This window comes from Simochromis diagramma, unplaced genomic scaffold (genome assembly GCF_900408965.1).
Source record: "Simochromis diagramma unplaced genomic scaffold, fSimDia1.1 OVJJ01000324.1, whole genome shotgun sequence".
NCBI classification, from domain to species: domain Eukaryota; kingdom Metazoa; phylum Chordata; class Actinopteri; order Cichliformes; family Cichlidae; genus Simochromis; species Simochromis diagramma.
In genome coordinates this window covers 669,799-686,338 of record NW_024386918.1, presented here as the reverse complement: position 1 = coordinate 686,338, position 16,540 = coordinate 669,799, and the positions used below count along the sequence as shown (strand labels likewise).

The 16,540-nt window shown below is 39.2% G+C and overlaps 1 protein-coding gene across 6 annotated transcripts in view; it reads left to right on the top strand.

Annotated features, from left to right (window-relative positions):
• The window catches only part of fat3a (FAT atypical cadherin 3a), a 197,083-nt gene extending 182,949 nt beyond the window's left edge, over positions 1-14,134 (top strand). For 3 of the 6 annotated variants that reach the window (XM_040036486.1, XM_040036483.1, XM_040036481.1), the window contains 7 exons: positions 427-673; positions 3,193-3,346; positions 4,036-4,748; positions 5,071-5,184; positions 6,353-6,412; positions 6,809-6,844; positions 12,710-14,134. In XM_040036486.1, coding sequence (XP_039892420.1) covers positions 427-673; positions 3,193-3,346; positions 4,036-4,748; positions 5,071-5,184; positions 6,353-6,412; positions 6,809-6,844; positions 12,710-13,332 — 1,947 coding nt within the window. In that variant the 3' untranslated portion in view covers positions 13,333-14,134. The remainder of the gene's footprint in view (positions 1-426; positions 674-3,192; positions 3,347-4,035; positions 4,749-5,070; positions 5,185-6,352; positions 6,413-6,808; positions 6,845-12,709) is intronic. The other 3 variants (XM_040036487.1, XM_040036484.1, XM_040036482.1) reach the window with 2 other exon arrangements.
• Positions 14,135-16,540: the final 2,406 nt, after the last annotated feature.

Below are 16,540 nucleotides of genomic sequence, written 5' to 3'. Positions count from 1 at the left end.
TTTTTGTTGGTTTGGAAACAGAACATTCTTTAAGTGGATGTGGTTTTGGGGGGATAACAGGAAGTTGAAGCTGAAACTCTGGATAGTCACATTTGTGTGGTTTAAGAACATTGGCCAGATTTCTAGAAATGAGCATCAGGTCCAAAGTGGGATGGTCTCTCCTAACCACACCAGGTTTTTCCCAGAAGGTTTTTCAATTATCTATAATCAATAAACATATAAAAACAAATTAGTATATACCTGATTTTTAGTTTTTAAATAGTTCAGGCGTTTCATCTCGTGTAATTTGGGTAATTCTTGAAAACAGGATAATTTTAAAAATGAATACATTTTATTTTTACAAGCTTTACTATGTAGGCTGACAGGAGTACCTGCAGACTATGTCAGGCAGTTTAACTCAAAATTCCTAACCCTTGTTGTTCTTAGGTGCAGCCCCCAAACTCTCGTAGCCTCATGGAATTCCAGAAGGACCCCCGGGTGCTTTATGGATTCCAAGGTTGCCTGGACTCTGTAATGCTGAACAACAATGAGCTCCCATTGCAGAACAAACGTTCGCAGTATGCAGAGGTGGTGGGACTGACAGAGCTGAAACTGGGTTGCATTCTCTACCCTGATGCATGTCTGCAGCAGCCATGTCACAACGGAGCTACTTGTACAAGTCTACCTGCTGGTGGTGAGTCATAGAAAATAAATGAAACAGCACAGTCACCTCAGAAAGCACAAGGCTGCAGAGGTCTTTCATGACATCTCAATCTTTCAGTGAGTATACATTGAAAGATTAAGGTATTAGTTTCCTTACTACTCTTACCCCTGGATGCATCAACCGCTGAGTGTGTGATTGCACATATAATGAAGCACTGAATGATTGTGTGTGTGTGTGTGTGTGTGTGTGTGTGTGTGTGTGTGTGTGTGTGTGTGTGCTGTAGTGTAAAAGTGCTTCTCGAAGTAGTATGACTAAAAATATAAATCCCAATCCATTTCACCAAAGCTGTGTGCATTAACCATTTTTCTTAAAACTAATCTGATAATGTTTTGATGTATAAAGTAGATAAGTCTATTTTTTTAAAGTTCATTCGAAAGGTTATGATTCTCTGAAATGTATTGTGTATACATATTATATTTTCCACTATTTTGTGTGCATTTGCAAGGCCTGTCTGAAGTTATTAGCAGTATTACATGGCATTTGTGCATGTGTATACTCACCTAAATTCCCAAAATGTGTGTATGTGTTTCGAAACCCAGATGAAAATTAGACTGGTATAAATCATTTACACACTACAAACTACATTACACCCATTCACACACATTCACACAGGACTTTATTTTATCTACTACACTGGGAGCTTTCTGATCAATTTATTGGTCCATTTAGTGCAAGACACATTCGCAGATTCACAAACATACTTATAAAGCTGTTTTATTCTTTCTAACACACACACACACACACCACTCTGCCATGTATGGATTAGATGAAATAGGATTTAGTGTATTACCCCAGGACAAAAACCACAGACTTTTAGGTTAGTCTACCACCTGAGGGTAGAAGCTCCTCTTGAACCTCTCTGTTCTTGCCCGGATGGTGCAGAACCTTCTGCCTGATTGCAGAAGTTGGAACATTTTATTGCTGGGGTTGAACAGGTCCTTCAATATGTGAGCTGCTCTGGACCAGCATCTCCTGGTGTAAATGTCCTGTAGGGAGGGGAGAGCAGTCCTGCAGCAACGTTATGTTGTACAGATCACTCTCTGAGGAGCTTTGTCCTTGACATAGCTGTTCCATACCAGGACGTGATGTTCTGTGTGAGGATTCTCTCCACAGTGCCTAGAAAGTCCTGAGGATCCCTGGAGAAACCCTGAACTTCCTCAGTTGTTGTAGGTGGTACAGGCGCTGCCAAGCCTTTTTGGACAAGACCTGAATGTGGGCAGACCATGTCAGATCTGAGGAGATGTGGACACCAAGGTACTTGAAGGACTGTACCCTCTCCACTGGAACTCCATTGATGATAATGGGCTTGTAGTCTCTGTTGTTGGAGTTGGCGCCCAACACCACTGTGTCATCAGCAAACGTCACAATGGTATTGGAGCCTTGAGTGGCCATACAGTCTGAAGTGTAGAGGGAGTAGAGCAGTGGCGAGAGTACACACACTTGTGGCGCTCTTGTGTTGATGGTGATGCCGTCGGAGACGCACCTGCCCACCCTCACCACCTGAGTTCTGCCAGTGAGGAAGTTAAACACCCATGCACACAGACGGCTGTTGAGTCCTAGATCCCTCAGCTTTGTGAACAGTCTGCCGGGCACTATTGTGTTAAACGCTGAAGTGTAATCAACAAACAGTAGTCTCACATAGTTACCCTGTTTCCTGTTCATGTGGCTAAGGGTGGTGTGCAGGAAGTCAGTGCAACTGTCCGGTAGTCATTCCGGCATGAGGGCTTGTTGTTCTTGGCCACAGGGATGATGGTTGATCTCTTGAAGCATGTTGTTTTTGCTCTGCAACAAGGGTCCCTGGTCCCGTTTAGAGTGTGTTTTCTTCCCATGTTTGCATGAGTTTTCTGCATTAACTCTGCTCACTCCCACCATTTAAGTACGTACTACATCAATGTTGCGTAGCTAGGCCCAGGATGCTTTTACCAAATAGTTTTCAACCCAAGTAGTTCACTCCCCTGTGAAATCAGGGTTAATAAATATTAGATATATTTATTCAGCTTTAGGTAAGAAATATTCCACTTGGTGGTATATTTTCCTTTTTTGGGAGTGGGGCTATCCCCTGGGTCTGTTTTTTCTGCACATTTGTGAAGATGTGTACAAGTCACGTCTTCTATAGTACTGGATCTACCCCCCCACTTGTCCTATTTACTTGTATAATATGTGTGTGTATATATAAATAAATTATGTATTATTTTAAATAATCTTAAGTATATAGAGGGATTAGAGGGTTTGCAATAAAATGAAAGCCAAGAGGGGAAAGTGAGGCAGAGGACCAATATACATGACTGCAGGGCAGTCTGGGCAATAATGTGGCTCCCCACCTCCATCGAAGCCAGCCCCCAGCACCTTTAATGAGTCCTGTAGTGCTCAATCTAAAAATTATATTATTTTAGGTCAAAATTGTGTGTGTGTTTGTATAGAAGTGAGTGCTGTACATTAAAAGAAGTGATCTGTTCTTAATGAAGTCTTACACTTTGTCTGTCTCCCAGGGTTCTCATGCAGTTGTAAACCCCAGTACACTGGGGGGCACTGTGAGATGGAGATAACAGCATGTGTTCCCAACCCGTGTCATAACGGCGGTGTGTGTAAGCCCATTGGCAATGCATTTCTTTGCAGCTGCAGGAGAGGCTTCAGGGGCCTGACGTAAGTCTGAGTGAAAACACACAAACCTGGCATGCACCATTCTGAACAGTTGAGTCACTCTGTACAAATGTCATTCTTACACCCTTTAGCAATGTCTCTGCATTCAGATCCTAGTGTAGCAGAGGTCTATTGCTGCTCACTGAACAGTCACATTAACAAAATAATGAAAAAAAAAATGGTTGTTTACAAATGATCAAATCCAACAGTTATCAGACAAACATAAAACATTTAGTGCAGTATCTTTCATTTGGTTATTAAGTGTAACTCTGCTCACAGCCTAGAGATTAGGGTGACCACAGATTAGAAAGTGGTCACCTGGTGTCTACAATTTAGGACAATTTTGTTTTTGGAAAATTTCAAAGTTTGGAAAGTTGTTCAAATACTATATCTTTGAGAACTGATGAGTCTGTAGTTTTGAAAGCAAAATTTTTTTCCTGCATAAATGTTTCCCTTTTCGTATATTTTAATTATAGGTGAAATGACTTTTTTTTTCTTTCTCTTTTTAACACATTCTTCTCTCTGATTTTATTAGAAGATAAATGACACTATAATATGTTGATGGTTACAAACATCAGAGAAAGGGATTAATGTGAGGCTACATATGGATACATACTTGTGCAGTTTTTCCTTTATTGACAGGCTTTTCACACTGGTCTCTTCCATTCTATTTCCATCCTTTTATCCTGCAGTTGTGAGGAAGATGTGAACGAATGTGACCGCAGGAATCCAGAGGGGGAGTGTGAGAATGGTGGCACCTGCATCAACACTCATGGCTCCTTCTACTGTAACTGCACGGCAGGCTTTGTGGGTCAGCGCTGTGGCCTGAGGCCTGTTGTTGTCCCCGACATGCAGGCTGGTCATGCTGTGGTTGGTAGGGAGGAGCTTATTGGCATTGCTGTCGTACTTTTTGTCATCATCACCCTCATCATCCTCTTCATTGCTTTCCGCAAGAAGGTCTTCCAGAAAAACTACTCGCGGAACAATCTATCTCTGGTGCAGGACCCAGCCACTGCAGCACTCCTTAACAAGGCCAATGGTGTTCAGTTTAAGACCTTACACTGCACCTCAGGAGACCCTCTCAACCTGTACTCAGAGCCAGGTATGGAGTCTGCCATGTTGGGAGGGGGTGGGATGATGGGACCTCCACAGGTCCCTGTGAGACCCATGGCATACACGCCCTGTTTCCAAGGAGACCCACGTTCCACGCTAGAGAAGATGGCAGATGGACGCAGTGTGGAACATACAGAGATGAGTACCTTTCACCCTGAGTCACCAAGGATCCTTTCAGGAACCACTAGGAGAGGGGTGGTGGTGTGCAGCGTGGCCCCCAACCTTCCACCAGTGTCACCATGTCGCTCAGACTGTGACTCCATATGCAAGAGCCCATGGGATAATGATGAGTGTGAGTGAATTTTATACAATTTGTCTCCTAGTTAGAATAAGTCACTCTTGGTTTACTGAGGCATTGCAGTGTTTACTATGCAGGTTTATTCATGAATTATAGAAGCTTTGTACTAACATTAAATTGTATTTTGCTGCTCAGTCAACAATCCCAGATGTTTGTTTTTTTTAATGCAGGCTGTAGGACAGGTACACTATCAGTTACAACTGGAACCACTGAAGGCACTACCTAAATATGATGTCTTAATAAATGTTTTTGCATAACATACACAGATTTGTGCTTGCTTTACAATCTTCCCTTACCCCCTGACTTTTTCCTACAGGTAAGGTGGGCGACATGGCAGAAGAAGTAACATGTTTCTCAGGAAGCAACAAAGGCAGTAACTCAGAGGTCCAGTCACTGAGCTCCTTTCAGTCTGATTCTTGTGATGACAATGGTAAGACACACCCATTAGAAAAGTGCTTCATGATTCTTTGAATACTCTAGTTTGCTTTTGTTTAACTTTTGGTTGCAACAGGAGTTGCTTTCTTCTTTTTATTCATTTTGCTCACCATTATCCATGCAAAACCAGCCCGTCACATTTGGGTTTCACCTGTGGGACAAAATGCTTTTGAAATATTTGTGAATATTCTCATACGAAACAAATAAAACCAATAATAATCAGATAAAAATACCGAAAGACACTGTCAGCGTGGGTAGCAGTGGATAGAGAGGGCAATGATAGGTATATGTCAGAGTACAAGACAGGAGATGAGAGGAGAATGAAAAGAAATGGATAATATTTTGTCACTGAAACTTAAACCGTCATCTGCATTGTCCCATAAAATGAAAATGTAATATGTCTTTTTTTATATGGCTGTTCATTGTTTCTTTCAAACGAGAATGTTTCCAAGTATACAGAATTTTAAATGGGAGGCGACATCGTATGGTGACCCGCTGCTGAGTGTAGGAAATCGTGGGATAGATATTCCAAGATATAAAAAGTGGTGAGACAGATCATTCACAGACAAGCTAAGGCGTTTTGGTGGCTTTCCAAACTTTTATTGGTAGTTGTGGCTTTTGTGAAGGAGTTGTGTATTTTGCTTTTGTGTTGTTGTTTTTTTTGTTTGTTTTTTTACAGACAGATTCCTCTGAGTAAATTTTTAATTTTACTTCACAGAATGGTAATTCTTCAGAAATGCTAGTTACATTGTTTAAAATCATCAGTTAATTAACTGGAATTTTTTTCCCTAGTTGTACAAATTATTTTGCCATTTTCTTTCCTGTGCTTGCCAAAGACAGGTGTTAACACACCTGCTCTTTATCTGGCAAAACTGGCAAGAAGCAGAAGAATGTTAGTTTTATAATGTCTTGTTCCCACATGACTTTCTTTGCTTTTATAAATTTTCTTTGTCTGGCAGTGTGTCTTTTTCTTCCCAACATTAAAACAGCAGGTAATCAGGTGAGGTAGTCCTCTGCAGATATCAGAGAAAGTAGTGGGCAGCCATAATTAATTACTCGGTCATGAGGACACACTTGACCGACAACATGATGAGCATTTTCAAATCTGAATGCCTATATTTCAGATATATGTTATATATCTGCTCCTTTTCTCTCTCTGCAAGCCTCCATAGTGACCGTCATTCGACTGGTAAATGATGCAGTCGACACAATCGAAAGTGAAGGTACCATGTCTTATCAACTTTGTGTCTCTCCTCTCACTCTCCCATTCTTTGCTAATTTCAATCTTGTAAGTGGCGTATTTCACTAAAAGAGGTGTCTTAAGCTATAAGTTGAATGTCCTCTTGCTATGTGGAGCATACTTTATCTTTCATTAACAGACACTCCTACCTACTGTAATTAGATCAGTTTATTGAGTTTATTGTGACTTATTAAGCCAAAGGTTGTCAGGGTTTCATTCCAACTGGTCAGCAGTAGATGACTGCACTAATGGGATCCTAGTCCCTACTGCACTATTTTAAGTTAATCAGGATAGAATTAAATTCCTGCATATAGCTGCCCTTAAATGGCACAGTGCTGGCCATTAACTTTTGTGTCTTGTTGTTTTCTGCATCTGACAGTGTCAGATATGGACCAAGGTCAAACCTTCAATAGAGGTGACTTCCAGCCCACCGACCCCCACCTTTCTTTTACCACACCCTGTCTCTTCATCTTTTCATTTATCTACCTGCAGCAAGTAGACAAAATAAAATGTTCTCAATAAAATCAGCTTAAATAGCATTGTATCAAAACTGGCATGGTATGGGTCATATTAGAATACATGCAATTTACCAGCATATCAGCAAATATATGAACGATATAAGTCTTGCATTAACACAAATCTTGTGGGAGTGGTCAGTTTTGACATTGCCACAGGCAGGAGCGGCCAGCTAAAGGTAGACAGTGGGTCCTAAGATTGTTGGCAAGATGGAGAGTGATGTTGATAATAAAATTAAGACTGGATATTTTGAAACTAACAAAAAGAGTGGATAATCAGATATATGGAAGAGTTTTAAAATTAAATTAAATTAAAAGAAAAACAGGCACAAATCTAGCACTTCCTGTGCCAGAGACAAAACAGCAGTATTCTAGTACACATTGAATCAAGCAAGAGACACAGAAAGTCTAAGTAAGAATGATGTGGCGGTTTGTAGTTTGTGGCTCAACTACAAGGGGGTGGTGGAGGAGTGGGTTTAGAATGTGGTGTCAGGGGAGGCTGACCAACACAGCTGATCTCCATCGTCATGCTTCCCCTATTTGAGTAGGATGCTGGGACCACACGAGAAAGCTGTGTGGTGTGTACTAAAGTAACAGCACCTGCTATTTGGAACCCAACTAACAGGTGTACATTGCAAGTACACCTTGCCATGCATTCTGGGATGCGGTAGGTCGCCATAGATGTGCGAAGTTCAGTATGGGCTAGCAGCTACTTGTGAAGTGAAGATAAATGTTTCCAATAGTGTGAAATACAGCACCTTCTTTGTGTACTTTGATTGTTCCTACCCTCAGATACATCTGGCTGCCTAAATGTTCGCACATGATTTGTATTATTGCAGTATTGTGATATTTGCACACTTGTTTCATAGATTGGGTTTTTAACTAATTTGTGGCTTCAGTTTATATCTGTATTTGTGATTCAAAACTGAGATATTTATATTTATTTATTCTGTTCTTGTTCTACTAAAATAAGTTCAGTGGTATATCAATAAATTAATTGGTGTGGGGGGGAGTTCAGGATAAAAGCAGCTGGAGTAGGCAGTAATGGTCAGAAATTTAACTGGAGTGATATTTAAAACAAATTAAATACTTCAGTGCAGGTTTTTTTATATATGGGTGGGAATTTAACACGTTAATTGCGATTAATTAATTTGAAAAAAATAAAATGTTAAAAAAATAATGCATTTAATCGCACTTTGCATTCCAAGCAAAGCGGGGCTTTTGTCAATTTCCTGGTATACCGATTACACTGATGCACACATCAGAGCTACAAAAATGGAAGAATCAGAAGAAAGTGCGTTGGTAGGACTGGTCAGAGGCACATTTCTTTTCAAAAGACTACCCGAGGGAAGCCTTGATAAAAGCATGTTTTTGTGCAAACTGTGCAAAAAGGAGTTTGCATACCACTGAAGCACTTACAGCGAGCGCAGAAACTGTCAGAACTGTTAGCGCTAGGAGTCCCAGTTCGAGTACCAACAAACTTGATGAAATGACTGACTGACCAAAATTAGTAAGTCAACATAGGAGAAACTTACAAATTCTCTTGCAAAATGGATTGCTCTGGACTGTTCCTGGCCCAGTGCATCATTGCCTACCTGATGTTTTTGTTCCAAGGTCGTTGGACTCCTCTCGTTTGTTTTCGTAAGGCACGATACTCATGCACCTCCATTGCGTCCATGGGCTCTACTCACAGCCAGTGTTCAGTTGTGTTGTGATGAAGGATAAACCAGGAGTGAGAATCGAGAGCTCTTGTGTCGTCTTTGTTTGCCTCCACAGTCTCACTGGGCGAACCAGGTAGACACAGGGCCCATGGCATTATTACTCTGTTTGTGCTGTGGGACCAGATCCTTGGGGTGGACCAATTTTTCTCTCACTGAAAATGCTATGTCAAGATGAACAGAATCAATTTTGGGGGGATTGTCTTAGCTGGATGATTTAGCATGCATCAATTACATTTTGGATTGATTCTATTTCTTGCATTTTGGAAAATGAAGTTTCACAAGCTATTAATGCTCTTATTTTTATTTATCTATTTACTGCGTAACAACACAGATTTTGATGATTGGATTTGTCATAAAAATGCTTTGTGGCAGGCAGAGCAGGGCCCAAATGCAGGACTTTGAAGACAGGGAATGAACATAAAATTAGCTTTATTGCTTTATTTCTTTGTGTGACAATAACTAGAACTAATATGGTCAGAGTGATATAAAGATGAAGCAAGATTAATTTCTTAGCTTGCTAACTAATTAACCCTGTAATGGCTGTGACGGGCTGTTCTGTGTTTTACCCTCCAAAAGTTGGACGTACTATAGTGATGTCGCCCGTTGGTTTCTGAAGTTCAGTTTGAATCCTGTAAAAGTGTTTCCACCATTGCCCTTGTTGTGGAAATTTTAACAATAACCTGCAACCCACCCAGTGAGCTTGATTTGAAGCAGGTTTAATAAACACATTGCAATGTGGAGAGAGCATCCCAGTGAAACACTAGGATCATCTTTGAATTGTGGCCACATCTTATATACAGACACAGACAAAGAACGCAAACTCTTATTGGCCCCTCTCAGGGGGGGCTATACCTCCTCCCTCACAGAGAGAATTATGACCTTGTTTTCTGCTTGGCCATCGCCTAAGGATTTACATCCCTGATAAGGAGAAGGAGTCCCACTATCTGTTTAACGTCTCCCATTACAATGGCCTCGCTGTGTTAACATTCCACATGCATGCAAACTGGTGACAGGAGTGCTCTTACTATAGTAAAGTGAGAAAGTGATATTACTAAACTAATGTGATATGATTAAATATGTGATTAATACATGAGAAAAGAAATCTGCCTCCACACCGTCTTGGTAAGAAGGGATGAGTCTGACTGTAAAACTGGTTGCTCACTGGCTAAGACGCTATCACTGCAAGGTTGTTAGCCAATGAGTCAGAAAGGATGTACATGAATAGTCATCTTGTTTGAATCATGGCATGACCAAGATTTACAAAATAGATTTAAGTTTTTGTTCTTGAATTTATGCAGAATGAATTTTTTTGTGTGAGTGGTCATTGAACACATTCTCCTCTGAATTAGTAATATTTACTTAAGACTGTCTTTTGGCAGTACTCTGCGATACTCCAACTTTTTTTCTCGATCAATACCTAGTAACGTTTCTCTGTTGGTAAAGTACCAACTGAGTTTTAATACTTTTAACTTATAAAGGCAGCAAATGTGGGGGAGAGCAGTGTGTCTGATGAATCACCATGAATTTAAAAATTCTGAACACATTTTAATGACCACTAAATCCCTGGAATTTTTATTTTCCACAACAACTGATGAACACAGCAAAACCCACCTTTCAGCCTTTTGTCTATATTAAAACTAGGTTTTTTGGAAACCTAGTTTTTATATGTATGTAAATGTGTCTGTCTCAAAAGCATTTGGGTTAGCCTCTGTTTTTTTAAATATGCTGTAGGCTATAAATAAAATACATGCAACAGTCAACACAAAAAGGTTCAGACATTTTTCATAGTGCATATTTGAGATGTATTTTTTCATTTACAACAAATATTTTTTTACACAATTAAGTGAGCTACATACTCATACAGGATACACCTTTGCAGTCTTCTCTCTCCTCTGTCTTCCAGATACATTTTATTATTTCTAAAAGGTGCACTGAGATTGATTTCCAGGTCACAGGAGGAGTATGGAAGACAGAAGAGATGAGAATGCACAAAAACAACAGTAGTGAGAAAAAACGGTTTCCTTTTGTTTTTATCTGATTGTCAGTTTGCATATTCCTTTTGTTGTTTCACCTTTTTGAATTCTGGAATTCTTTTAATTTTTGGATCAGCCAATAAAACATTTTTTTATCGTTCACTTTGCCTGCCTCAGCACTTCTCCATTTGGGAATAACAAGAATAACACTTCTCTCCAGTGTTATGCTTGACTGCCCTTTTCGAAACAGTTTCCAGTGACAACTTTATATACCATCAGCACATTTGTGGAGGAACATTGACATAAAAGAAGCTTTCCCAATAGTTGTTTTTATGGTGTATCTATCAGGTGTATAGTCAGGGACAGACCTCATAAATGGTCTGCATTAAAATTAAAAACGAAATCAGAAACAAATGGTTCTTACTGAAATTATTTTGTCTACCTGCTGTATCTTTGTACCCCTATAGCCCTATAGTTTGTCAGTGGTAAATTCCTCATCTCCTTCTCTGGTCAAAGCTTTGTATAGATAAGTTATTCCACAGCTTGTCTTGTGCTGCGCTAAATAGGCTACGGTGGTGACCACTCTACTTTCCACCCTACTGTGCCAGTTCTTGTGTTATTAAGTTTTCCCATTAAGTTTTGTTTGTATTCTGTTTTTATGCATGGAAATCTTTTTTTGTGTTTCACTGGCATTTTTAAACTCATTTTAAATGAAATCTGAATTCAGTTTTCAGAGTCATTAGTCAATTATTCTTTCAGTAAGCCAAACTTAAGTGATAAGAATGAATATTTATGCTATGCCAGAGGACTACAGATACCATGGGAAAGCGTATTCAAGACGATGTGAGACAGGAAGTTTCTCTTAATCCAAAGAAATTCCATTCCATTAAAACAATTAACCAGTCTAGGTAAGTATATGTCTTGCTGTGATTTCAGGTATAAAAGCTGACCTTAAGATCAAACAATCCACTGGACATACATAGTAAATGGAAGTGTATGCCATGGAAATTGTGACAGTGGTTGGACAAGCAAATATTTAGTCCTTTTTGAAACACCGTAACATAATTTAAATTTGTTTTTATTTTAAGAGCCAGTTCACACAAAGCCTACATTATAGAAAAACCCAGTGATCCCCAGTGGACAAGACAGCTATTTGACCAGTTCTGACCTTTCTGACCTTCTGACCTTGCCACTGACTGACAGGAAAGCAAAGAACAAGCACAGAGAAAGAATAGAAACAACATAATAATAAGCATGTGGTAGATTGGTGGGGCAAGTAAATGCTTATTAGAAACGTGCAGCTTAAGAGCTGGAATAGGGCTTAATACTTTTGGGAAGAGAGAGCACCAGGTTAATGACATACTGTAGTGGCAAATAATCTTTTTTTAGTAATTTATTCTACAAATCTGCCCCATAAATCATAATTAGAGCTACTTGTCTACTAACTAATAGTTTGATTCAGCTCAATCTTCAGCTCCTCCATGTAAACGTTTCCTTGGGCAAGATACCGAACCCCAATTCCATCCATCAGAATGTGTGTATGTTTGTGTTTGTCCAAATGTGTCCTGAAAATCCCCCAAACTAAAACGATTTCCATGGAATATACTTAGTCTCATTATAGATGGATAGAGAGAGAGAAGGAGATTTTTAAATGACTTCCTTGCAGATAATTTACAAGATATGTTATAATGCTCTAACTGAACTGAATGGATTTCTACTGTTTTGTTTTTGTTATTATTGTTTGTTTTGTCATTTTATTTATTTCTTTGGGGGAAGGACTGCATGGCTTGTGTGCTGCCAATTCTTCAAGAAGTTGAGCATGCTGTCACATTTGTAACACCAATCTGCAAAGTGCATGCCACACCTAACAGGTTTTTTGTATAGACTATGTCTTGTCCTATTCCTGAATTTCAACACTTCCATGTAGTGTTGATGTTACCACGCCCATCTGGGGCTTACTGAAGGCATGTTTCCATGCTCCAATTCCACATTGGAGTGTTTGCTCTTAAATGAATTTTTATCATTTTTACAGTTCAGATTATTGCTAACCATTTCCCCTTCTACCGTCTAGCATATCACTGGGATACATCAGACTGGATGCCAAGCCCGAGGCTCTCAGACATTGAAGAGGTGCCAGGCTACGAGGCAAGTCATGGAAACGAAGTAGCAGGCTCGACCCCTTGCCTTAGCGAAAGTGCTCGAGAACTGGAGTCAGATTACTATCTAGGGGGCTATGACATCGACAGTGACTATCTCCCTCCCCACGAAGAAGAGTTCCTTAATCAAGACCAACTGCCACCTCCACTGCCCACAGGTGAGGATTATACTGAGCCCTATGCACCATTTTCTACCAATACACCACTTTCCAAGGAGAGCACACTGAGCACAAGGCATCAGCATGCCAGACCATATTTCCACCCTAGCCAGTACCTACCTCCCCATCAAATACCCACTGGGGAGGCGCCAAATGAAGTTTTTAGCTCTTCAGTGAGTGGGCGAACACCAGGAAATGGGGACACTGATGACTCTGTGTCCCGAAGTATCCGACTGTCCGTTGGTGCATCATCAGCCTCAGACATGTCAACCCCCTGTGGGCTGGATGACTCTGAACATGGCAGTGACTTTGACAGTATGGATGAGCTTCATCGAGGGGTGACCATCATCACGGACTCACAGCAACAGACTGAGGTGTGATTAGCTATACAGCACAAGAGTACCAACCAGTGGGAGCATAGCAGTTGTGCAGATAGAAGATGCAAAGGATTCTGTTATGACTGGGCAAGGTAAACTTCTTCAGCAGTACTAGGTACTGCTACAACTATATACATTAACAGTAATTTTTAAAAACAAATCACCATTTCACCTCACTGAACTGTGACCAACAGAATAACAATATTAACTGGATTGTCAGTTCTAACCCCACTGTGTAGACCAGTTAGGAATGATTTTCCTACTGTAATAGGAATTTACTTGGAATATGAAAAGAATGGGATAGAGAATGTGAACATGAAAGAATGATTATGGACGTGGTAGACAGATTTAAAACAAATAAAACTAAAGGGACAATGATTTAAGTGACACATTTGTATGGTTTTTTTGGTCCTTCGCAGAAGCCCATCGGACAATTTTTTTCTATTTAAAAAAATAAAATAAAATTTAAAAAATGTAAATTTTCCTCCATGCTTTGTAAACTTTGTAGTGTGCTGAACTGTACAGACTGTAAAGTATTTTGACCTCACTGGTGAAAAGTATGAAAACATACTTTAAAAGCCATTTTTGTTTCAATGTAAAATGTGCCCATCCACACCTCACCTGTATGCTCCCTGCTCCAAATCTTTAAAAGACAATTACATTTCAAACTTTCTCTTTCCTTAGCTTGAAAATTAAATTTTTCAATTTTTTCTTTTTTTAAAAATTCTGTTGTGTGGATGCCAAAAGCTGCTGTAGTTGTTAATGTATGATAAAATCTATTATAATAAATTGTACTAAAAATTGATATTGAAATGTTATGCATACATAAGATAAAGAATTTATGTTCAATTTTTAAATAGAATGGGTATCCTGGGATTGATATTTAATTTTCACCCAGTATTGTTTTATTATAAGGATAACATGCTTACCACCTTCACTGACTATTGTGCTCTGTTCATAGTTATGGTCATCTTGTGTTTTATAATTTCATTAGTTTTATACACATTTATATAACCTCTGCCTTCGGTTCCCTCAAGTACTTTCAGGTCAGTTCAATTTTGAGGTACTCATACATTTAATTGAGAAATGGAGGAGAATATGTTCCTACATCTTTAGAACTGGTTTGGATCAAAGGTGCTGAGAAAAAATTATTCCACGCACCTCTGCTTTCTTTAATTTTGTGTGAAACACATTCTAAATTCTATCCTCATGCTAAGATGTACATTCAGATTAAATATAAAATAAAACAAATGCAACCTGAGTAAACACAAAATATTAACTTTTGACTTTTAACCTCATCAAATATCTTAAAGAAATTAAATTTTGCACAATTATTTTTTTCGGGTTTTTTTTTTTGTTTTTTTTTAAACTGTGAACATATCTTGATGATATCTTATGGGTTTTTTTTGTTGTTGTTGTTGTTTGTTTAGGTTTTTTTGTACAACTAGTTTGGGGCCGCAATGTTAATGGTATAGGCAAAAATTGGTCTTTGTTATGAAAATAGTTCTCACATCCATAATGTGTCCTACAAATCCTTTAATATTTTACCAGGATGCCCTCGTGTGTGGAGGATTAGTCGTCTTCTACATTTGAAGTGTAGCTACAGTCTAGTCTCTGAGTCTGTATCTGGGCCATCCCAGTGCATTTTATAATGCTTCTCAGACAAATAAATTTTCTTACTCATCTCTTTTAGAATCCCAAGTCTGGTTCTGATGAAACCCTGTGTTTCTGAAAGTGGTCTGTGTAGGTGATTGAACATAGGTGGCAGTAATTGGTTATGAATGTGTCTACTTCTACAGCATCCAATCAATGCAAATACAAAAAAGCAATCAGTGTTTTTTAGTCATAACTGAAGGCTAAATACTGCTTCACATAGGGTCAATTGGTAGGTTTTACATTACATAATTGCTTCCGCACATACAAATGTCATTCCAGTTTACTTGTCTTACTCAGGTTTTCTTGCTAGAATTTTTTCAAGATGTAGCACAACAGAACCAAGCAACCAAAACAGAACCAAGAAGGGAGTCAAGACTATCATGCAACACTAGTTTGATTCATTCACTATAAAGGTAGGTCACATTAGTTGAATGCTTACTTTTCTACTCAACCTGAGGGCTTTATACAGCATTACTCATTCACCCATTCATACAAGCATCTTCTTTCTATGCTTTTTCTACTTTTTCTGTCTAACATCCACATGTATTCATGCTCTGATGGATGCATTCAAGAGCAATTTGGGGTTATTAAAATAAAAATGGAGTGGTGAACCTTCCAGCAAGTTGCCAGCCTACCAAAATCGGTCCAAGTTTTCTCCATTTGTTGATAATGAATCTCACTGTTATTCCCTTTTAACCCTTTACAGACTGATGCCAATGCCTTTGTTTTTCATATTTTCTAGAGCTTCTTTCTGGCATGATGTTTTGCTTCATGATACCATTTATCATACTTCACTTTATCAGACACATTCTATTTAAGTGACTTCTTGATTCAAGAGGTCTGGCAGTGGGGTGGCTGTAGCTCAGGTAGTAGAGCAGGTCATCTACTGGTCGGAAGGTTGGTGGTTCGATTCCTGGCTTCCCCTGCATGCCAAATATCTTTGGGCAAGATACTAACCCCAAATTGCTCTCCGATGCATCCATCGGAGTATGAATGTGTGTGAATGTTAGCTATAAAGCACTTGGAAAAATGTGCTGGTGTGAATGGGTGAATGCACAAGTTGTGTAAAGTGCTTTGAGTGCTCAGATGAGTAGAAAAGCGCTATATAAGAACCAGTCCATTTACCATTTAATCAGGCTTTGCCGTGGCTAGTGAAACTGAACTCAGCTTTCCAATTCATATGGTTTGTCAAAGTTAATAAATGGTTCAAAAAGGAGTAATTACTTTTTCACACAGGGCTGTGCCAGTTTGGATATTGTTTTCTCTCAAAGTCATCATTTAAAAATTACATTTTGTATTTACTCAGGTTATCTTTGTCTAAATTTAAAATTTAGTGGCTGGGATTGACTCCAGCCCCACTGGAACCCTGATACGGAAGAGCACAGATGGATGGATGGATGGATGGAAGGATCTTAAACATGTAAATGTGACAAATATGCAAAAAAAAAAAAAAATCAGAAGGGAAAAAATACTTTTTCGCAACACTTTTTGAGCACACCTATTCTCCTATTTCGCTGTTCAGAGATTCCACAGGATTCCTCAAAGTTCAACAGGT